The following is a 22,617-nucleotide window of genomic DNA, read 5'->3' as shown; positions in this document are numbered from 1 at the left end:
CACTCAACCTGCAAACACCACAACTTAATTTTGTCTTTACTTTCTCCCAGACTCATTCTTGGTACCCCATCCACTTAGAGCTTCACACTGCAACCCCAAATTCCAGTCTTTCCCTGCCTCCAAGAAAATGACCTGTACTTAGATCTCCATCTCATCAAAAATTTGAGACATCCAAAACCTTCATGGAAGTCTGTCTGTTTTGGTTAAGCAAACAGGAAACCTCCCCAAAACATATGGATTAAAATTCATGTTAGTCCAAAAAGGAGCAGCTTAAGTTTATACAGCCTGGAGATCCCTCTTTAAGATCACCTGAAATTATCTGCTCACTGCATAACCATCACTGGTATGGATGACTTGTGGTTAACTAGGAAATTCTAGTATAAGGAGACTGCATGAAGCTAGCATTCCTAGAAGATTCAAATGTTCTGGAAATCTGGAGTTTATAAATGGCTACACTCACATGGGAGGACGAGGAGGAAGAGGAATGGGAGTTTTTCTCTCCCCTTTTTCCTTTGCACTACAGGAAAAAGAAAAGTAACTTGGCTTAAGCAGTTAGCACCATTCTCTGGTTTCAGCAGGTAAAGTGCGATAGAATGACCGTCAACAGTAACCCGAACGCTATACGTACCTGGATGTATCGCAAGGCACTCCTTAGGACACTGAGGTTTGAGGTCTTCTTGTCATCTACGTTGGGGATGTTGCGTTTTAATGTCTCAAAGCATTCTTTCAAATGCGCACGTCTAAAGAAAACACAGGTGGTTTGTCAGCTTGTGGGAGCATGCACCAGAAATCAATTTAGCAGAGGGCTAGAGCTTAATTTGGGCCTTAATCCAGCAAAGCACTTACACATGTGCATAGCAGTCACCAAGACTACCTGCATGCTTACAATTGAACCAGCTCAATCCAGCAGAAAGACTATGGGGTTGTACGCCTGGATTCTAGTCCTAGCTTTGTTAGGAAACCACTGTACAATCTTAAATGAAATATCTCATCTCCCTGTGCTGTTGCTTCCACTTTCACCATATTTCTGATTTAGCTAGTTAGACTTATAAGAGTTTTGGATCAGGAACTGGTCTTTCTTCTGTATTCATACTGTACACTGACCGCTGATCTTGGCTATTTTATTACTTTAAATCAAAAGAGAAGTTACACCGTTATGCACATGGGGATTTACTTTGCGGGATCAGGGCTTTGCAGAGTTATTGTAATGCAATTACACAGTTAAGTAAAACATACTGGGAAGCAAGAGATGCAGAACTGAGCTATAAGAAAGCAAAGCAATACTGCAAGAGTCATTAAAAGTCACTAAGAATTTTGTTCAGGTTATTTGTTAACAAACAAACAAACAAAATCACCAAAGCCAAACAAATATTGACAGACTATAGGCCAAAAAAAAAAAAAAAAAAAGAAAAAAAGGAAGGGGAATTACAATTAAAAAAATCAAACCCCTGGCTTTCTACGCACCTGTTCTTCTCCAATTTATTATGTACTTCCCTGGTCCCAACCCTGTAACCCAAACAGAACAAAGATAAACTCAGTGTCAGGTTTAAAACTACTGCCATTCAACCTGTACTTTCAGCAGTATGTGTGTGTCTAGGATATATAGGTAAATATTAAAAAGCAATAGAGGTGTTCAGATACCACTGCTTTAATATTAGTTGCATAGATATTTCTACCTATACTGTATCAAGATAAAATCCATACTTTATATGCATATTAGATGGGATAAGCATTACGCATATACTGCACACAAGATACAAACAGGTATAATGTGTGTATATATACACAGACACACGGCTACTACTAACAACAGGGAAAGACACAAAGTATCAACTGTATGTATTTATACAGTACTAGATAGCCCAGATTCTGACCCATTTCTGATCTACACCTACACTCCAGTGGTGTAAGATTTATGCAGTTTCAAATTAAAGTATACGGGACTTGGCAGACATACTTCAAACCGCTTTAGTTTTTTACTGCGCCTGAAATAACACAGCTGAGCATAAATATGGAACGAAGCAATCCAGGAATCCTCCAGTCACTGCTAAAGGAAGAACCAGGGCGAGCTTCTGTTTTTTGGGGTTCTGGTCTGTCCCCACCCTCTCAATCAGAGGAATACTTTTAGGAAAAGCCAAACAAATTCATGTTATCTCAGTTTTCCAGCTACAGTGGTGATAAAGTACATTGGTAGACATGTGGAGATTTCAAGTATCTTCCATACACTATGCAAAGTAATTATTTGCCTTTGGCTGAAAATACACCAACATCGAGGTGAGCATTTCAGGAGGTACTTTAATATTTAATAAATATTCAGGTATTTAAAAACAAATATTTGACAGCCTTTTCCCAGGAAACATTTACAAGCTGAAAAAGACATCTTTTCTGTGCTTATGTCTAAAGGAGTAATTCTGGGGAGACAAGGAGCATGCACCTTGGGGTAACCCATCCAAATGCCTTTCAGGAAACCTTGCAACTTGCTCAGCACCAGAAAGGTATTTTTCTGGCACGCCTATGCCAAGAGCTCTAGAAGTCGTGCACGGTAAAACGCTCTGACTATGGCACAGACACAGCAGTGATGCTGCACTTCGCATTGGGACAACAGCCCTCCCAACTTCCCAGGAGCAAAGCTCGGCGTGACGCACAAGAGCAGTTTGCTGGTGCGGCCGCAGCCAGCCCGCTGCCTGCTGCCAGGACAGCGAAACTCCCCGCAGCCTCCACTGGTACCCCCCTGCCATCGGACACCCCCTCGACACCCGTCTGAACCCACACAACAACGGCAGTGACAGGTTTGCTTGATTAAAGCACAAATACACTTATCATTTCTGCAGCTGAGCATTTTATAGACAAGCTCTAAAGATCACAATCTATCTTAGAGGAATTATATTGGCATTTTAGAAAGGCCATTATCTTTACAAATTCTTATCTACATTACTCCTGCTGTTTCCTTCTTTGCATTTTGGGATCTCTACATCCCAAAGGACACTCTGAACCCTTTTTTTGTCCACTACATCTTACATCTCTCCCTGCTTCCACAAGATGTTACTGAAACTACCACTCCTTGCATGGAGGCCATCCACAGGGAAGGTCACTACCAATTCACAGCCCTGCGCTCGTGCTCTCTCACAAGTGGGTTACAGTGGTTCTGCATTACAGCTCAAAGCAAGCGCCGTAAGGACCAGAGGACCTGTGGAAAAGAAAGGGAACTGCCATGTCCTGACCTTATGATACATTCAAAATACTGAGCTCCATCGAGGAGGGAGCAAAAGGGAAGGCTAGATGCTGACCTGGCCAAAACGTTTCTCCCAAGCAGGTCACTAGCCTGGAAAGGATTGCCTTTTGTCTGTCTCTTCTGCTGGCACTTGTTTCGGCTGGGTGGACTGCAGCAACTAGGAAGGCCTCCAGCTCTGCTGGGTCTATCCCAGCACAGCAGCCTGAGCCATACTGGAGTGGGACAAGGCTGCCGCTGCTACGCTGCACAGCAAGAGGGGGACTCCAGTTGGCATTTTGTCTAGCAGCATCTCCTCTGAACTCCTGACCAGATCCCCAACCCCACCCTAAAACCAGGGGTACATTTGCTTTATTGCACTGAACACACAAGACGCACAAAGTGACTTTCTGTCCAGCCTCGGCGGGATTAGCGTACCATTTTAAACGCCACTGCAAAGAGTTATCTACCAGATGCAGGCAGTCAGGAGAATGGTCAGAGGTCTAGACAACATGGCCCAGGAGGAAAGACTGAACAGATCCAGGTCATTTATCCTGCAGGAAGGAAGACCGAAGGGCCAAGGTAAAAGCTTGCTGCAAAGAAGGGAACGATTTGTTCTCCCAGTCCACAAGAAATAATACCAGACTACATATTAGGATACTGTGGTCTGGAAACGACCGCCTAAGGAGAAGACGGTCTCTACCAGCCAAAGTCCTTAAGAACAAGTTAGACAAACACTAACCTGGAGCAACATCAGAGTCACAAGTCCTGTCCAAGGGTGAGGACAGATTAAACAGCCTTCAGTCCCTTCCAGCTGCAGGAGTTTTGAACAAGCAGGAGGCCCTTAGCACTTACAGCACTAAGAAATTGAAACAGCAGCTAAGGTGATCTCTGTCCTGGGAAATAAAACCTCCCAGATCACATCCCAGTTTTCAACAAAGTTCCTGCAAGCAGCATTGCTGCACGATTTCCCCGACCAGTATAAGCAGAGATCTTTTGCCAAACATAATACCGGATGCCACCTGAGATCAGACAGGCAGTGCTGGGACTTGCTTCCTAATACAGTTCTGGCTTGGAAAAAGAAAACCTTGTACAGAATCCTACAGTGTGTAGTCAGGGAGGAAAAATAAAAACCATCAAGCTAAGAAACCCTGCCATCAAAAAAACAAACAGACATCCAAACATCCACGGATCTTGGTATTTCTGATCCGACAACTCTTTGCAACAGCAGTAGCTGCTCCAGGTCAATGCAGCTTTCGGTACCATTTTTGTCTGGTCCCTCTCAGAAGCCTCCACGCACAAGGCGCACTCACCCTCCAGGTCTCTTCTTCTGCTCATTTGGTTTTGTGTCTTCTGCCGGAGCCAGCTTCAGAGCACCGAGCTGCGGGGCCGCTCCCGGGTGCTGCAGGGGCTGGTGAGGCTGGGGCTGGATGGGCTGCTGAACAACATGGTGCTGGGAGATGGCCAGGACCGGCGCCGCGTAATGCTGGAGCTGCTTCGGGCTGCCCGACGGGGGTGTAGCAGCTTTCCCATCTGGCAGAAGCGGGCCCGGCGGCCTCTGGATGACCGGCGCGACCGAAGATGGTTCCTTATTGACACCGGGAGTGCTTACGAGGGGCTGGTGTCGTTGTACAAGCGGCGGGGACAGGGCGGTCTGGGCTGCTTGCTGGGGGGGGCTGGTGACAACGGGGATGGGAATGACCGAGATGGGGGCTGCCAGGGGCGGGGGCGGTGGGGGGACCGGGGCCGGGGGGGAGATGGGCACCAGCAGTTCGCTCCGGGGCTCCTCCAGGGGAACGGCACTGTTCGCCCGCGGCGCGCTGGCCTTGCCGGCCTTCTTCTGCTCCTGCTCCCTCTCCAGGCGGAGCTTCTCGTGCTTCTCATTCTCCTCTGAAAGAGAAACACCGACAGGGATTAATGGCACTTCCCTGACCTTCCCCATCCGCAGGCCTCCAGCCGGGCTCACGACGAACTGCCTGCGTTTCCGAGAGGGCAGCGGAGGCCTTGAGGGTAAGGCAGCCCAGCCCGCAGCAGGACCCACGCCCCCGGAGATCCAGCCCGCGTCCCAGCCATGCTGCACCTTCCGCCCGTTGCCCTTCGCTCCAGCACCAGGCTACTTAAACATAAACCACGTACTGTCCCTGCGTTCAGCCCCGGAGACCAAGCTGCGGAGGCAACGCCTGGCTCCTCTGCCGTTTGCGGCAACCCCAACGTCTCCAGAGACGCCACGATTGCAGCAGCAGATGAAAAGCAAGACAGCACCTGACCGACCTCCTTCTCCCCAGTCCCAGCACCGCGTGGAGAGAGAAATGGCCTGATCCAGTCACCTCCCACTCCCAAGGTCCAAACCCACTAATGGCAAGGCCTTCCTGCCAAGGGCAAACATTACTGAGCCGAACAAGGTTAACGGACTTTTGAGAGCTGTGGCAGGACCTGGCCAGGAGCCCGTGCCCGCTCCTCGGAGGGATCCGGTGTAGGTGCAGGATCAGTCCCCGCTTGCCCTTGCGCAAGCCCATAGGGATGGACTCAGCACCTCGAGCGATGCTTACTTCTGCAACACCTTCCCAAAGCCTTCCCTGCTTGTGTCCGTATGCAAACACATCACTGCGCTCTATTGTATAGCAGAAGAAGCCAATCCACAACAAAACATTTTCAATTCTTCCTTTTCTATTTTTAAATTGGCAAAGAGCTACTGAGCATTTTAACAAGGAGCCCGCCCTGGCCCTGTGACAGCCCGAGGGCAACACCGACGTTCACATCCAGGGAGGTAAGGACAAACCCAGAGAACAGCCTCAACTAACAGCATCCCAAGGAAAACATGTGCATTTCAGGATCGCTTCCTAAACTACAGCCAGTGTGCAGGAGACAGGGAAACCTCATGAGCCAGGCATCCCCTGCTCCCAGTTCTCCCAGCACTAACCCAGGACACCCAACGGCCGAGAGATAAACAGCAGCCGCAGGACTGCAGCTGATCGTAACCAACCACCCGTGCAGGGCAGGGCAGGCTTCTTTGGCTAAAATACCCTGTATTTTACACTATCAAGTGTAAATCTTAGCTCAATGGGCTTTACAATGATACAAACCCGACAGGGCACTTCTTTACTGCTGTGGATTTTATTCAAGCTCTTAAACTTAGCTTTGATGTGTGTACATTTCTGTATGTTTTTAGAACACTAGACAAAGTAAATGAAATCTGTGTGGTCCGACTAGCAAAATAAACCTCATTAAATGCGATCCAGGTCTCCAGCTTTAATTGTGTGAACATGGCACAAATGAAATTTATTTATGCAAGTCCTGTGGCGCCAGTGGCCCTGGCATCTAGACATCTCACAGCCTTAGTCAAATACCTCCAAACTCGCTGTCCATGAAGCTCAGTGGATCCCATTCCTAACAGCCTCCAAGGAGCTGCAACAACAAATCCTGCACCAACAGCATGCCTCCAGCTATGACTTCTTCATAGTAATATACAAATATTTGGAAAATAAACTCTTACTTCATCAAGCAAGGGATCAGAGCAGTGACGCATACAGTCTGGTATCCTGTCTTATATAGTGGACAGTATCAGGTAATTCAGAGGAAGCTCCAATAAACATCCCAAAAGAGCCTGTCCACAGGACAAGCTTGGGCTTGACCTAAACACTGTAGTTGGAGTGTGTATTTAGGGAATTTGGTAGAAAGGCATGTATACTGCAACTTGGAATCCCAGGTTATGCTCAACCCCCCAGTTATCTTCCAGAAAAAGCTACATTAAATACAAAAAGTGGAATAAGGGGAAAAGGGCCTCCCTGGTAAGGCAACCTCACCAGCCATGGAGCTGCTTGAGTACTTTCTCACTCAGCTTTTGATTTTGAGGGGTGTAGTGCAAGAGCAAGAGAGAGCAATAAAGGGAACAAAACTTTTATTCCTGATTCTGAATGACCTTTGGTACATGTGACCGCACAGTGTCACTGTTCCTGATTCACAGACGACGTGATTTCCTGAAGTTCCCTCCAGCCCGGGATTTCTACAGCATACATCATATTTCCTCCAACCTTCATTAAAGCACTTTGGCCCAACTCTGCTCGCAGGTTTCCAGAACAATTCCATCCAGAGCCACACCAGGTCTGCAGCAGAGCATCCGAGACCCCCGGGCGGAGGAGGCCAGCAAGGAGTCCCCAAAGAAACATGCGGCGTGAGCTTCGGGGAAGGCAGCCCAGCACCATACCTGCTGCCAGAGAGGGGAACTTGAAACCTTACAAACCTTAGCAGCCCTAGTTCAACACTCAGCTGCAGCAACAGCCTGAACACGCACGCCTCATGAGAGCAGGAACGAGGTCAAGCACCCAGCTGACAGGGTAAATACTGCCCAGCACCTACACGAGGAGAAAGCAACACCTGGATCGAGCTCCAGCACCAGGGCTGCACCTCCAGGCTCTGACCCTGCAGCACTTGGAAAGGCACCATGTGAAATTCAGTGATCTGGAAGGATTTCACATCCAAAGAGTACTTTTTCCATGGTTGCCTGAAACTCAGATCCAAAATTTGAATTCAGATCCTTGTAGCACCAAGGAGGAGGGTAAGTGAGCTCAAGATCTGACTGACTCCAAAATATGAGGTTGTTTAAGCAGAAGCTCAGAGTCTGAATGCAGTATTTCTCTGTATTTTCTCAAAGTATTTCAGGGTAATTATCAACATTTCCTTAAAGAAAGAAGTAAAGCAGGGCAGGATGGCAAAAACTCCAGCAAGAATCCCCCGACGTAAACAACATAAATCTTAGCTACCGATGATTTCAGTCTGGTTCAATTGAACAACATTAATAACTAATAAAAGCCCTTTGTCTGCAATTCTTTTGCTCTACTTTGCTGCTTGGTTTGCAGCCAGAGCCAACGCAATGGCCCCAGCACAGGACGCACGAGGAAATTCAACCCTGGTGACCTGCTGACTAATCGTGTTTTCCATGTGCATGTTTGGCCACGCAGCCAGCCAGCGCCAGGGCAGCACAGGTAGCTGGCCTCTGGGAGAAGGAGGGTGTCCCGGGGGCCGACCCGGCACCAGCCCCTGCCAGGCACACGCCGACAAAAGACGGCACAACTTCCACCCAGACGTAAAACTGCACCGTGCTGGACAGGAGGGCAGCAGCAAAGAAGTCAGTGGAAGCTCCTGGCACTGCTCAAGGTCCGACGAGGACAGCAGAACCCGTCCATGCTGAATTCACTCCTGCACTGGCTTCTGGCACTAACGTCATGACAGCGGAGAGGATCTAGGAAGGAGACAGACCTGCAGCTGAGGTCTGCACTGATGGCAATGCCTTCCAGTGCACGACCAGGAGTCAGCAGTGAAATTCCTACAATGAGTAATTCTCATTCATTGGGGAAGCTGAGAGAACAGGAAAGCAAGGTTACAAGCGTGCACTACTGATCAGAAATATTTATGTAAATGTCTCTGCGAAGCAGGTGCAGCCCTCAGGCTGCTGACAAGCTGCCAACAAGGCCTTTGGTGTTGCAAATCTTGAGTTCCCTCGAGCTAAAGAGTTTATTTCAAGGATTGTTTTTTTAGCCAAAATCTGACACCAGTGAGCCGCCGTACTCTGCGTCCAACTTGTCCACAGGCAAAAGGGAACCATGCTATCGACCCCTCCTGCCGGTGAGAGGACTGAAGGGTGTCTAAGCTGGGTCTTCCTAACACACACACACACCGCCTCAGGACAGAAACACTTCCACCCAGCTATGAAGATCTCTGTCTCCTGCTCACTTTGTACTCGCACCTTGCAAATAAACTAAAGACACGCTTTAAAAAAGCCCCCAGAGCTCTTTGTTTTTCCATGTGAAATAAGTTTACCCACTCTCCTTCACAGATACAGATAAAAACAACGAACGGTAACCAGTGCGCCGTGTGCTCAGGCACACACATGGCTCATTCTTTCATATGCACTGCACTTGGTACAGGAGCTTCTGCAAGCCCAGTATGTAAAAAGCACAAGAGGCTTAGGGCGTTTTCTGGGGCTCAGAGGGACAGCTGAACCAGCAGATGCACACCGAAATTACATGTAATTTCCACTCATTCTTGACACTTTCATCAAAAGGACAGAGGACTGAAAAAAACAAGGGAGACCCCCCCCCAGACCATGGGGTCTGAACCACAACCGAGGGAACCTCACCCTACCCACGTCACGAGAGCAGGGGACCTCAGCTTCCCGGCCGAGCCCCCCAGGCAGTACACCGTAAAGGAGGACGACGGCAACGCCAGCAGCAACAGGACAGAACAGCAAATCTTGTTACAGGAGGACACAGAAACAGGGTCAGCATTCCTGACCAGTGGACTGGTGCTATTCTAGGGCCCCAATGGTCCAGGAATACACAGTGCCAGGCACGCTTTAACTTTGTTACCTAATAATCTGCCGGGTTTAAATTTATCTCCTCCCTTTTGCCTGCCCTGGAAATGCCACCCATCTGTAACAGCAAGTGCTGCCAGCAAAGGGAGCAGCCGTGCAGGCAGAACCGCACGTGCCTCCCGGGCCGGCAGCGTGGCCCGGCAGCGGCCAGGGTATGTCACCAAGCCTCCTGCTTAAGTCGTGCTGCAAGAGCACTGCGTGAGCATGCCTTTACAGAATTTCAGTGCCTTTTTAATGCTTCTATTTTTTACTAGGGACACTAACACTACTCAGAATTCATAAACGGCATGTGCCTTTGCATAATCAAGCATCTTACCTCTAGGTACGCTTAAAGGTCCCTCCCCAGTACAGAGAGAGAATATTACTTAACTCCACAAACAGTTAGGCATTAGCAGTTCTGTGGTGTAATTTTCAGAATAGTCTGAAGCACTTCTCTGAATCATTCAATCCTACCGGGAGCTTATACTGCACACCATGAACCGCTACGGACCTGGAGAAGAGGGCCCTGGATTTCACTCACACCGGTTCTACAGCACTGTCATCCACAGGAGTCACTCCTCGTTCATACCAGGAAAGCGCTGGGGACAGAAAGACTCTCCAGATTTGTTCCATTTCAGAGGCTGGCCCGGCCATGCTCAAGGAGGGGGACCCCCACGCTAGAGAGGAAGGGCAGGCTGCAGCCTGAAGGCTGGCTTCTGTTTCTACAGGTCCCAGACTCCGGAGGGGAGAACCAGGAAAGGGAAGATAAGAACAGAGTCAGCAGTACTGGAGACCAATAATGCTCAGCCTGAGCCAGGCAAACTCTGACTCATAACTAAGGCTGCTGACACAAGAGGCTACGCCAGCAAACAGCCGCTGGCACTTTCAAGTGCCTAGAAACAAGCTGGAGGACTGAGACCCCTTTGAAATTGTGACCCCTTTCTCTGAGCCCCTCTGAATTTTGGTTGACAACAGCGCAACAGAAGCCCAACTTTTCTCCCCCGTCTTTGCTAAAACCACTTTGTTTGGCATCCATCCTTCTGCACCACTGCTTCTCCATCAGTAACATGGCAGCCCTGAGACAGAGCACTTCTCCCCGAAACCCTCCGGGCTCCCGGCTGTGCCTGCGGCTGCAGCAGGCCCTCACCAGTGAGACCGCGGTCAAGAGCTCACTGCAAGGCACCTGACGACTCTTCAATAAGACCTCTCGCTCCCTTGCTGCTGCTGCTCCTCATCTAGGTGCTGTGTTCAGATTTCAGCCTGCTACCAAAACGTCCCATTTTCCTTCCTATTCACACAGACTGGGCCACATTGTCTTCTTAAAGAAAGACTAAACTGTATTTTAAAAGCATGCTATTCATAAAGGATACTGAAATGCTTCATGATTAGAAATCAGAAGCTCGTAATACACTCCAGAGGAGTGAGAGCTAAGCCAGCCCTCCTGGGATTTCAGTTTCAGGGTTTCAGAGACCCTAGCTCCTACTTTGATACTCTCTCTGCTGAGCTATCCTCACTACACCGGCACACCACACACTCTTCATACCTTACCTGTAGACGATGTCACCATTCACTATTAACAACAAAAATACTCAAATCTCCATTTTCTCAGCCAGAAGATGATGACAGACTTATGCCATATCTGTAAAAGCAAAGGAAAATCAGCCTTCACATAAACTATCCCTCCTTAGCACCAACCAATACAGACCATTAGTGGTTTCAGCATGATGGGCTTATCTGTAACTCTTAGAAATCAGTGACCTCAGTATCCAAACCAGAAATAAATTAGAGAAATGACAAGGTGATCCTCTTGCCTGATACAATCTAGGGAGCAGACATGCTTTATTCCTACTTCATGGAGACAGATGGCTTACAACGAAGTGAGTATTTCCTTTCAACAAAACCATCGCAGCTCTTGGAACACAGAAAGGAAGGTTGGAAAGACCCTCAAGAAATCTTGTCGTTCATCTGCCAAGCCCCAAAGAAGAGTCGACCATAACTAAACAATACCTGGCAGACGTTTCTCAAAACAACAACTTCTCAAACCTCTATGGATAATTTACATTGTGCTTTAATTTGCTATTCCAGTGCTTACTGAAACCCTGAAATCAGCTTCAGATAGTCATTTTAGCTGCATTTTAGTTACAAGTGACTCTTAGTGGACAGAAGAAAGAAATAAAGGGCCAGGATTTAGCAGTACTACAAAGGAAAAGAAAACAGATCAAGACTGCTAAAAAAAAAAACCAACCATCACGGACAGCCTTACATACACACAGACCACCCCAGTGCCTTCAAGCCGCAAAGGTGCCGAGCATGTCGCATGCCATCTCTGCTGCAGCACCAAAGCTGGCAGGCTGGACCGATGTAAAACTCCTGTTGTACCTTTCTGCAGAATTCAGGATAAAGTGCAGAAAAGCACTGGCTCTGACAGGCGGAGTGGCCACCAACACCGCACGATCGACTACTGACTGCTCCATCGTCTGAGGAGCTTCACCTGGGCAGACGACCAGCTGAGCCATTTCTATATGAGATGCTGTCTCAATGCTTTTCCATTGGGCTTTGGCATTTTTAAGAAATAGGGAGACAAAGTCATGTGTTCTGGTAAGCCGTTATTTGCAAGTTGAACAGCTTCTGCGTCACAGCCCAGGGCAAAAAGCAGCACTGATGACAGGCAGGATCCAACCCCACCTGCTCCAACACACAGGAGGAAATCACTGTCTCCCCTCCTGGCCCCGGGACAGTGTGGCACACTGAAGTATGCAGAAACACAGCAAACGATGATGTGCTTTGAATGTACTGGTCAGGAAAGAATGGTAAACATGAGCTGACTTAATAAGCTGTATTATAAACAAACTATGTACTCTTAAAACAAAACAAAAAGCCCAGACACTTGATGTGCCCACAGAAGAGACTCCAAGACCCCACTTCACCACTCACAAGCAGGTCTCAGACGCTCAGCATGCAAGTGGTCTGCAAACTTGTGTAAGTCAGACAACACACTGCTTGTATTTTACACGCGCTAGAAACTGAAGCAAAGACAGGTTAAATGACTCCATATCACACGCTGAGTCATGGCAAAACCGGATCTATTGGTTAATTACCAATCTGTTAGGTAAGTGTATTTGCTCAACACCAGTTCACGTAACATTCCTCGATCCCCGTGACAAGAACAACAGCCCGCTGCTGCACCTTCATCCCAGCACTGTGCCAGGGGTTGTTTTCCCAGGCTGCTCACACTAGTCAGCTCTCTTCTCAAGGAAATGAATGGAAACGTGCAGATTACCCTTCAGAATCTTATCTCCATATTTGAAAAAAGAAAGGAGGTAAGAATACAAGGGTATCTGCCCATCATAGCAAAATACACATGCACAGGAGTTGGAAGCTTTCCTTGATCACCGGAATTGGCCGCACCAGGGATGTCATCCCTGCCATCTCTGAATTCACACAGACATTGCTCTCAGACACACAGCAGAGCTCTTCCCAAAGTTAACATCGAACTCATGGAGTCAGCGTGCCAGTACCCCAAGAGGAAGAGCAGGTTCTGGGAGCAGGCCACATCCTCCTCCAGCACACAATGCAGCATCACTGCAATTCCGCCCACCTTCATAACAAAAACCTTGAACCTACAGCATCAGCTGCCAATGGTCCAGGCATGCACTAAATGTGCATTCCTCATCAAAAATACTTGGTATCGTCTCCTAGGGCTGCTCAGCTTCCTGCAAATGGACAAGAGCTTGATCCCCATCACGCCTAAAACTACAGCATGTCCACATTAGCAAGATCCTGCCAGGATCCTGAACCAGGGAGCATTTTGCGCTGCAGTGGGAAAAGCTGGTGTCTTCTGAGATGCACACATACTCAGAGATTGGTCTGGAGACTTCATGAGCAAGGATGCACTTCTAACAAGCTAGATGGGTATATGAGGGAAACAGAATCCAGAATGTGACCAAATTTTCTTCTACATACAACCTTGAGCATAGAAACACAGAGGAAACGACTTACTTTATCAGGTGTTGCTATGACAAAGATCAGAGGCCGAAGGACAGACAGGGAAAGCCTAAGGGAATCTTTACCTAGCAAGTAGAGTGAATTGTACCATCTGCAATAAGACAGACCTGATTTCAGTACGAAACACTCCTTATTCATCCCTATCCCATCCTCTGCAATGCAATGCAGGCAGCTTTCAGTCAGGAGATGTTGTGATGTTCAGTGAGTTTTGGGGCTTTCTACACTCCAAACTCCACATCCAGCTAGACAGGAGACGGGGAACCAGAAACCTCAACTTCTTGACTTATCAAGGCACAGCTTTAGGTAAGGCACCTCAGCTCTTCCACCTGGGACCTTTCAGAAGTGCTGCAAAATTCAACTAAGGACTATAAAATGCTTTGATGTCCCTTGGTGAAACAATTTATCAGCCAATGGAAGGGAAGTTTGGGGTCTTTTTGGCAAGGAAGGCCTGCAAATTTTGTATGCTGTATTTTGTACTTGCATTGTCATTTCCTTTATAAGCATACCCAGACGCCTGTATGTGTAGAGAAGACAGGAGGGGATGAAGATGGGAAATTAAGGACAACTTACATGCAGTTTTACTTCTTCCCTCAGACTGCAGCTGCATGTGTGGCTCTGCCCTGAACCGGAGCCCTCAAACCAGCGTGCAGGGTGGGCAGCCAGCACGCTCCCCAGCACTAGATATCTCAAATACCTCAAAAGCAACAAGTTAAAAACAAAGAAACCCTTTCACATATCGAATATGATTACACTGTGGGACTCTCTGCCACAAGATACCACTAGAGGATCGGAGCTCTCTTCAATTTAAAAAGGAAAAAAAAAGTTTTGATGTTTATATAGCTTCGTCAGGTTTCAGGGAGTTCAGCATTTTATAGACAAAATTCAATTGGTGTGCCCCAACTTCCAGCCCTGCTGTTGGCCCATGACGCAGTGCTGCCTTCCAAAACAATGAGATAAAAAAGTTACTTTAGTGCATCAGGAGAGATGAATTGTGCAGACAACATCAGATTTGGAAGGGGTCCTCTGCTGCAGCCAGTGTGACTCCCTTACCCTCCACCACCAGGCCTGATTGCCTACACCAGGTTTGCACTCCTCATAAAGTAAAAAAAGGGGGGAAAAAAAAAGAGAAGGTGAGCACAACAGCTAGTCTAGCACTTGAGTAACAAGATAGGTTAGGATTACGTGAGGCAATTATTTTCCAGAAGCCAGCCTGCTGTCAAGCTTATTCTGTGGTTTCAGCAGACCTATGCAGACTCCAGAAAGTGAAGCTTGCGTTCATGCCTAGCAAAGCTATTTCTACCTGCCCCTGGTGGCACTGGCGTCCTGCAGAGCTGCAGCATAGCTCTCGTGTACCTGGAAGCCTTTGGAAAAAGATAAACACCACACTTTTTGTCGGGAGGTGCTTTAACTTCTCCTGGAAGAAATCCAGGTGGATGTGCTCAGCCTGCAGCACACCAGCGATGACTGAAGACATGGCCACAGGCGCCCAGAGGTGCTCAGGACCTGCGTGCCTCCCAAGCTGGCCAGATAAAAGCCAGCTGTGGCCTAAAAGCCCTATGGGTTTTCTGGAGATGTGTCTCAACATCATACTCATGAGACCTGTTGAGAGAAACCAGAGGAGGACCACACTGAGCACAGCACCAAGCCGTTGCCGAAACACAGATGCTGGGTGTGAGCTGGTCCTCTTCCTCACCCATCAGCACGAGGTGGGTGGCACTACGGACAAAGGAAATCTTTCTGGTCACCACACATCTTGTTATCAATCCCATGCAATTAAGATGTGCGCCAAAATGGCAGTTAGATGAGATGAGAAAAGACCAGAACTATGCTTACTGTTCGGTCACCACCCTTGCTGGCAATGTTCAAAAAAACGATAGGCAATAAACATAATTGAGCAGCATCAAGCAAAGCAGAGCGCGCAAGCTGAGCGGGTCATAGATGAGTATCTATGGGAAAAACCCTAAGAAAACAAATATTCATTACTTGCAATTATAAATAGATTTGTTTTCTTAGATCATGAAACATTCTTGGATTAACCTAAATTCAAAGAAATCAGCCACCCTCTAATTCAAGTCAAATGTCTCTGGAGTTTGCAAGTAACAGACAGAAAAAGGATCTCAGTTTGTGGGTTTGTGTATGTGCAAACATATGCATTTATGTGCATGTGAGCCACTTGCTTACAGAAAAAGGTTTAGCAGCAGCAACATTATGAAGCATGAAAGCACAGATGTGCATGAGACAAGAGTGCTTCAAAACCCTGACTCCCAAAACAATCAGAAACGCTGAAGTATGTGGCCAACATGGTGTACATCCAGGGTGTGTCTGTTATTGTTTGCATTCCTATGGCATTAATATTATAAGAAGAAATGCATGGCATCAACTATCCCCCTCACCTCCCCCAAATCCATTGTTTCCCCCCCCCCCAAATTAATGAGATCCAAGTAACATTATTACTAGTATCTTCATTTACATAACATTTGTCATCATGTAGGAGAACGGGTCTGCTGAGCCTATAAACAGGAATACAGATGACGAGCCAAACCACTGAAGTTTCATTTTCGTTACATTGCTGCATATCTACATAAATCCGTCATACACATTTGTAAGAAACTATTTACGAGTCATACAAGCCCAGCACAAAGCATGCAGCAAAACCAAGCATACTCACAGGATCAAACTGGGATGGGCAACGAGCACATAGGCAGAAGAACCTCCAAAACCCACTATTTTAACTCAGTCAATAGCAGAAATGCTTATGTTGTGGAAGCATCATCAAGAGTGAGGATTCTATAGATGTAAAAATTAGTAGATGTGTCTGGGTAGTTGTTTAATTAATAAGCATACAATTTCCTCTAACTCAGTCTGTTACTTGCATTTCATTTGCTCCCAGTTTACTTGGGGATAACAAACCAATCACTTGTGCTGCGTCCTTCAAATCCAGGAAGCGTTTTAGCAAAGTCTGAACTCAGCTTTAATAACGAACGGCACAACTCAAGGATCCCCACAGCACTGAAGTCTTTTTCACCCCTGAGGTCCCAATCACAACTGTACCACGTTGCTGTACTCTATCAAGCTGTTACTCTTACATCTCAAGCTGATGTATTTAGACTCTACTTTTTTCAGCAATTTGAAACGATGTTCTCTGAAATATTAATACATATAATATGTAATATTCAACAGGCTTTTGGGTAAACATCTTGTAAACACAGTCTGAACCATATTGTAGGCAGTCCCTGATTACCTAGGGACACAAGTGACGCCGCTGTGTACAGGCTGACAGCAAGGCAGGCTCCATGTTAAAAGCCGCATGGGTTTCCCTGCGGTGGGTCAGAGTGGTCCGTGGCAGGACTTCAGCCCAGCCACGCAGGCAAACCCAAACAGTGTGTCGCAAACAACCGACCAAAGCAATAAATGGCCCTCAGAGAGCTGAAGGCACAGAACAAGACTTGCTCTGCTTATAAATTAAGAAATGCAAAGCCTACGTGGTTTAATTTTCCACCGGCGTAAGAGGCTGAAGGAGCAGGAAAAGCCACACGCGTACCTGCCAGAAAACGAAACAGACGTGAGCAAAGGCAGCGGTCATGGCCAGGGAAATGGGACATTGTGCGGCACTTGTGTCAGGTTTAAAAGCGCCTAGACGCCACGTGTGCGCTCGTGAAAACCAGCACCTCGATGAACACAGCAGGACCCGACTCCAAAGTTGAGTGCTGCTTTATTTGCAGACCTGCAAAATGCAGCATGCACGGCATGAGGCAGCACGCAGGTGCCCGGGGACAGCACCCCCCTGCCCGCACCGCTGGCCTTCTCCTGGCGCTTCAGGGGTCTCCAGTGTCACACGTAGCACTGTGCGCTACGTGGAAGGAGAGGGTAGATGTTGGGGTAGATGTCGTTCTCACAGCTTTGCAGACACCACTTTCCTCCCCGAAGGACGTGACTTCGTGTCAGGTTAGTCGACGGAGCTCTCCCAGCAGCTGTACCCTGCACTACTCCCCAAAGCTTGAGATTATTCAGCCTGCACCCCAGTAACTATCAACCACAAAAAGAAGTACAAAGCAGTGACAAGAGCTGCTGGCCTGACCTCCCGGCAAGTCCAAGGAGAATGTGAAGATCCAACTGCTGTATGCTTTCAGGGAATCCTTCTTCATCTCTTCTTTTCAGAAAGCTCTCCTTCTCAGTCACAAACCACACAGAGAGACGGTCCTCCACCACCTCTGTCCAGCTGGGAAGCGGCCACGGCACTCTCCAGGCAGGCAGAATGAGCGGCTATGCCTCACACACTGCGTTTTCATGTGCAAGTACTGCAGCGCTCCACGTCGCTGGGAATCCCCACGAAGCGGACCGGCCATACCTTAACCCTCTTCCCTGCCAAAGCCATTCTGCTCTCCTCTCTCTAAAACCTTTCTGGTTTCTCCTTCTATCCGTCTTCTTCCTCATAAAGACAGGGTGATGAACGTCTGCCTGAATGGAAGACTTTTTCCTCCTTTATTCCCAGGTTTGAAAAAAGCAACAGCTTAGATATTTACGGTATTTTACCACCTCGTTGGCGGGAAAGCCTGCACACCAGCTGGGCAGACCCACAAGGAATGACCACAGACCACGCTCACCGTCACGTTAGCAGGGATTCCCGAGCAGGTTCCTGTCCTGCTCTCCTGCCTGAGGCCAAGCACTCCGCAGCACCTCCGTCAGCTTTCGACCCAGCAGCCTTAAATCAGTTTTATTTTACATTTTGAATGTTGTTCCCAAACTGGATGGATTTTCAGGCCAGGCTGCACCCCCAGAGTTACGCGGTGTAACTGTGGGTGTAACACAGACCGTAAAGCTTCTCTGAACACACATTTGAAGGGGGAGGAGAGGAAGAAGGCGGCGAGGGAAGGAAGCCAATCTAGAACTCTTTATTGTTGCCCAAACAGTCTTTCCCAGCTATTTCTCTGCTTGTGCTCTCCCCTGACATCTTCCTGTTACCCAAAGTTCAGGCGACGGGCTCCTCCCTCTCATGCCACACATCTTCCTGGTGCTCACGACTTCCCTGAAGTAGCCACGTTTGCACTGACGCTGCTGCTCCACCAGCCAGTTCGGCCCTGACATGTCTGTTGCAGCAGAAATGGTAACTGTGTGTGTCACAGCAGAACACAAAAGCACTCGGTCACAACCAAGGGAGCGCTGCGCTGGGTGCTGTGCAAACTCACCCAGGCAGCTCCTGCCTGGAGCGGGCTTTGGTATAAAACAGCATCCCCACACATCCTCATGTGCTGCTCCTTGCAACTAGAAAGCCCACCCGATTTCTTTTTCCTGGTGCATTGCCTTGCCCACGCCCCACTTGGAAACAATTTCTGCCTTCAGAGGCCACCCAACACGACGCAGCCAGGTCACTTCTGCCCCTCCTGCCTCGCAACTGACACTTCTTCCTACGTGTCCCAGACCCTCACTTGTCGCATCTGTTTACAGAACGCTCTCATGGTGTGGGGTAGCTGGATAATAATTAAAATCTTTTCCAGCAGCAGCAGATATAATAAACGGCCCTGCTTAATACCAGTTCTCCAAGGTTTAACCTCTGCTATACCCAGCACACAGCCACCATCTGTGAGCCACAGAGCTGCGGATACGAAGAGCCCACTGAGCACGCCTGAGGAGAAAGGCGATGAAATCGTCAGGGGCTTAACCGGGGCGCATGGGGCTCCGTCACCCACCCTGCTCGGGGCTGCAGGGGCAGCTCCCGCCTCGGCTGGGCTGGGAGAAGAGGACCCCCCTGTAGTCCGTAAATCCCCGTTTTTTGTTTCTTATTCAGGAAGCCTCTTGCCCCTGCACGTCTCCGAGCTGTCTTGCCTCATAACATCTACTATCTCCTGCATGACTCATCACTGAAACAATGGGTTTGCAGCTACAGCCCGGCAGTGACACACAAAGAGCTGCTGCTCCCTCCCGCTCCTGCCGCAGGTACACGCTCGTGTCACTGAGCTAATGCTGCATCACGGCTCCGTCGCCCCTTGCAGCGCGCAGACCGAACGGAACGGAACGGAACGATCCGGCGGGGATCCTTCCCAGGAGCCATTAGCAAAGGCGGCGTCACCGCCGAGCCCCGGCCGCCGCGGCCGGGCCCCGGGAGAAGCGGGGAGCCCGGGGCAGGGCCGGCCGGCGCCCGCTGCCGCAACGATGCGCACGGGGGCCGGCGGGGGAGAGGGGCAGGGCGGGCGGTGCCGACGGCGCCGGGGCGGTCGCTGCGGATCGGTGGAACCGGGCGGACGCCGCGGGGGCTTCCCCGGCTATAGGCGCCGCTGCCCGCCCCGGGCGGGCGGGGGATCCCGCAGCCCCGCGCCGGGTACACCCGGCGGAGCGAGGGAGGCCGGGGGCCGGGGCTCCCCGCCGGGGATGGGTGACGGGGGCCGGGGTCGGTCGGTCGGTCGGTCTGTCGGCCGCCCGGCGGGCCGGGGCCGGGGCCGGGACTCCCCGCCGGGGCGGGAGCCGCTCCCCGCGCGCGCGGGCGGGGCGGGGCCGCGCGCACGTGGTGGCGGGCGGCGCCTGGGCGCGTCACGCGGCGCGGCCCCGCCCCCGGCCCCGCCGCCGCCGCCGCCGCAGCCGCCGCCGCCGCCGGCGCGGGGACACGCAGCGCGCGGCGGCGGCGCGCCCGCGGGAGGGGCGGGGGCGGCCGGAGCCCCCCCCCCAACCCCCCCCCCCCCACATACCCCCCGGCGCGTTCCGGTGAACCGGGGAGCCCCCGCCGGGGCCGCCTTGCGCTTCTCCACCCCCCCCCCACCCCCGCCCTGTCACTTCCCCGCGCGGCGGCAGCCGCCCGCCCCGGGCTTCCCCCGCCGCCGCCACCGCCCCCGGCCGGGCCCCGGCGGCAGCGCCTCGCAACCGGCCGCGCCCCCGCCCGCGGCCTGACACCCCCCCCCCCCCCCTTCCTCCTCCACAAGCTGCCGGCGCGGCCGGGCCGGCGCCGCCCCCGCCGCCGTCCCCGCGGCCGTCCGCGGGCTGTCAGGCGGCGGCCCCGGCGCGGCCCCGGCCCCTTACCACGTGCGGTCTGCTGCTGCTGCGCCTGCCACTCCAGGAACCGCGCCGCCTCCAGCAGCGTCTCGATGCTCATGGCGCGGGCCCCGGCCGCCGCCGCCGCCGCCTCCCCGGTAGCGCGGGCCCGGCCGCAGGCGCCGCGCCGCCCCGCGGCTCGCCCCGACGGCAGCAGCGCTGGCGACAAGATGGCGGGCGGCAACAGAAACACAACAGGCGGGCGCTGGCGCGGCCCCGCTACTACGCGGCGGGCGGCGGCAAGACGCGGCGCGGATCCGCTTGGCGCCGCCCGGGCGGGACGGGACGGGGCGGCCGGCCCCGGACCGCCTCGCCGCGGGGGCGGCCCGACGGCCCCGACGGCGGCGCGGGGCCGGCCGCGGCCGGCCGGCCCGCCCCCGGGGCGGGGGCCGGGCGCGGGGGCCGGGGCGGGGGGTTGGCGGCGGGCGCGGCGGGGGCCGGGCCGGGCCGGCGGCGCCGGAGTCCGGCCGCCGGGTTTTGCGGGCGACCCTCCCCCCGCAGTGCGCTCGCGGCCCATTACAATATGTCACGGCGGCGCGGGCCAATGAGCGCGGAGGACAACAAGGCATGGAGCACCTCCACATGGGCGCCCCGCGCCGCCGCTGCGCGCCTTAAAGGGGCCGCGCCGCGCCGCGCCGCGCCCCACCCGCCGCCGCGGCCGGCTGAGCCGCCGGGGGCGCGGCGCTCCCGGTCCGGGCGGCGGCACGGCGGCTGCCGGTTCAGCCCCGGGCAAGACGCGGGCAGGGCCCGGGGCGGGGGCGGCCCGGGATCGAGGGGGTTCGTTTTCCCGGGTTCCGCTCTGCCCGTGCCGCGCTCCGGCGGGTCGGCCTCGTAGCGCCTGCCTGCGGCGGGAGGGTTTGCCCCCAAATGCCCTGAAGTCGAGAAAATAAAAGACCTTTTTCGAAGCGCACGTCCCCTACGGACGGACGCGGCTCGCCGGCATAGAAATCCGGAGCCCACCTGAAGTCCTACGGCCGCCCGCCAACGAAAGCGTTGATCGCCCACAGGCTGGGATCTGGGCACGGTTCTCCTGGCAGCAGACCCTTCTCCAAGTTCTGTCTGCTGCGCCGCTTCAGCAGAACCTTTCCCAAGCCGCTCTCGGTCTCGGGCGGCGAAGGGCTCGGGTTTGTCCATCTCCCCTGCCCCGCGCCAGGCGGGGTGGCCGCACGGAAAGGAAAGGCCAAGCCCTTTCTATTGAGCAAAAAGCAAAGAAAGAGGGAGCCTTCGGAAAAGCGTCTACAGAAAGTCATCGCATGTAGCGCCCGCTCTTTCAGAAGCACCTCACAGCGGAGCTGAAAGTGCTGCCTATGGTTAACGTTAGCTAACATTTTCCTTTGTCAGGCCCTTTTTTCAGTAGCTTGCAAAACTAAATTAAACTTTAATTATCCACACCGAAATTTTCCATGCTAAGCATCTGCATCTGATTGACGTCGTGTTTTGGGCTCGGAAAAGATGCTGAAGTAAAGGAAAGAGAAACCGAGTAGAAAAAACAGTGCTTCTCATGGAAGGAAGGGGATGGAAAAAGAAAATATTTTCACGTGGGAATTTTCATTCTGCTTAAAAAAATTCAGGAATTTACAGACCAAAAACTACACTGAGGAATGGCCACTGAAGGTGGCAAACCCAAACCCTCGCGAGCTGGGCTGTACTGGTTCGTGGAGCTCGGGGCTGGTTTCTGTAGGTGCACCCATACCACACCGCCTGCACCAGCCGGGCAGGACGTTGCCTCGTCCTCCTCGCTCAGCATGTGGCTGATGGCCTCACTTATGGCAGGCTCATCAGATCTTTCTCTGCAGATGGAAGCAGTAATTTCCTCCCGGGCTTTGCCATGAACTCATCTCTGTGTTATCTGAATACCTCACAACATTAATGAGCGTATCGTCATCACTCACGAGTGGAAGATGCAGATAACAACTGGCTGTGAAAGCCAGGCTGAAGTAACTACTCACCTGGTACCACCAGGCAGTTGTAGCTAATGGAGGGACGCACTTCATTCTTCAAGGAGCTTCTCGGCTGCTTTCCAGTCACCTGTCCT

At 51.4% G+C, this 22,617-nt stretch overlaps 1 protein-coding gene across 2 annotated transcripts in view; it reads right to left on the bottom strand.

Moving 5' to 3' along the window:
• The window catches only part of MNT (MAX network transcriptional repressor), a 44,693-nt gene extending 23,906 nt beyond the window's left edge, over positions 1–20,787 (bottom strand). Inside the window, exons 1-4 of one of the 2 annotated variants that reach the window (XM_069790814.1) lie at positions 20,571–20,784; positions 4,522–5,098; positions 1,465–1,506; positions 629–740 (exon numbers count right to left, since the gene is read on the bottom strand). In XM_069790814.1, the coding sequence (XP_069646915.1) occupies positions 629–740; positions 1,465–1,506; positions 4,522–5,098; positions 20,571–20,643 (804 nt within the window). In that variant the 5' untranslated portion in view covers positions 20,644–20,784. Of the gene's footprint in view, positions 1–628; positions 741–1,464; positions 1,507–4,521; positions 5,099–20,570 lie in introns of both variants that reach the window. The other variant, XM_069790815.1, reaches the window with a different exon arrangement.
• Positions 20,788–22,617: the final 1,830 nt, after the last annotated feature.

Source organism: Haliaeetus albicilla, chromosome 9 (assembly GCF_947461875.1).
Source record: "Haliaeetus albicilla chromosome 9, bHalAlb1.1, whole genome shotgun sequence".
NCBI classification, from domain to species: Eukaryota; Metazoa; Chordata; class Aves; order Accipitriformes; family Accipitridae; genus Haliaeetus; species Haliaeetus albicilla.
The sequence above is the reverse complement of the archived record's forward strand: the minus strand, read 5'-3'. Positions and strand labels throughout refer to the sequence as shown.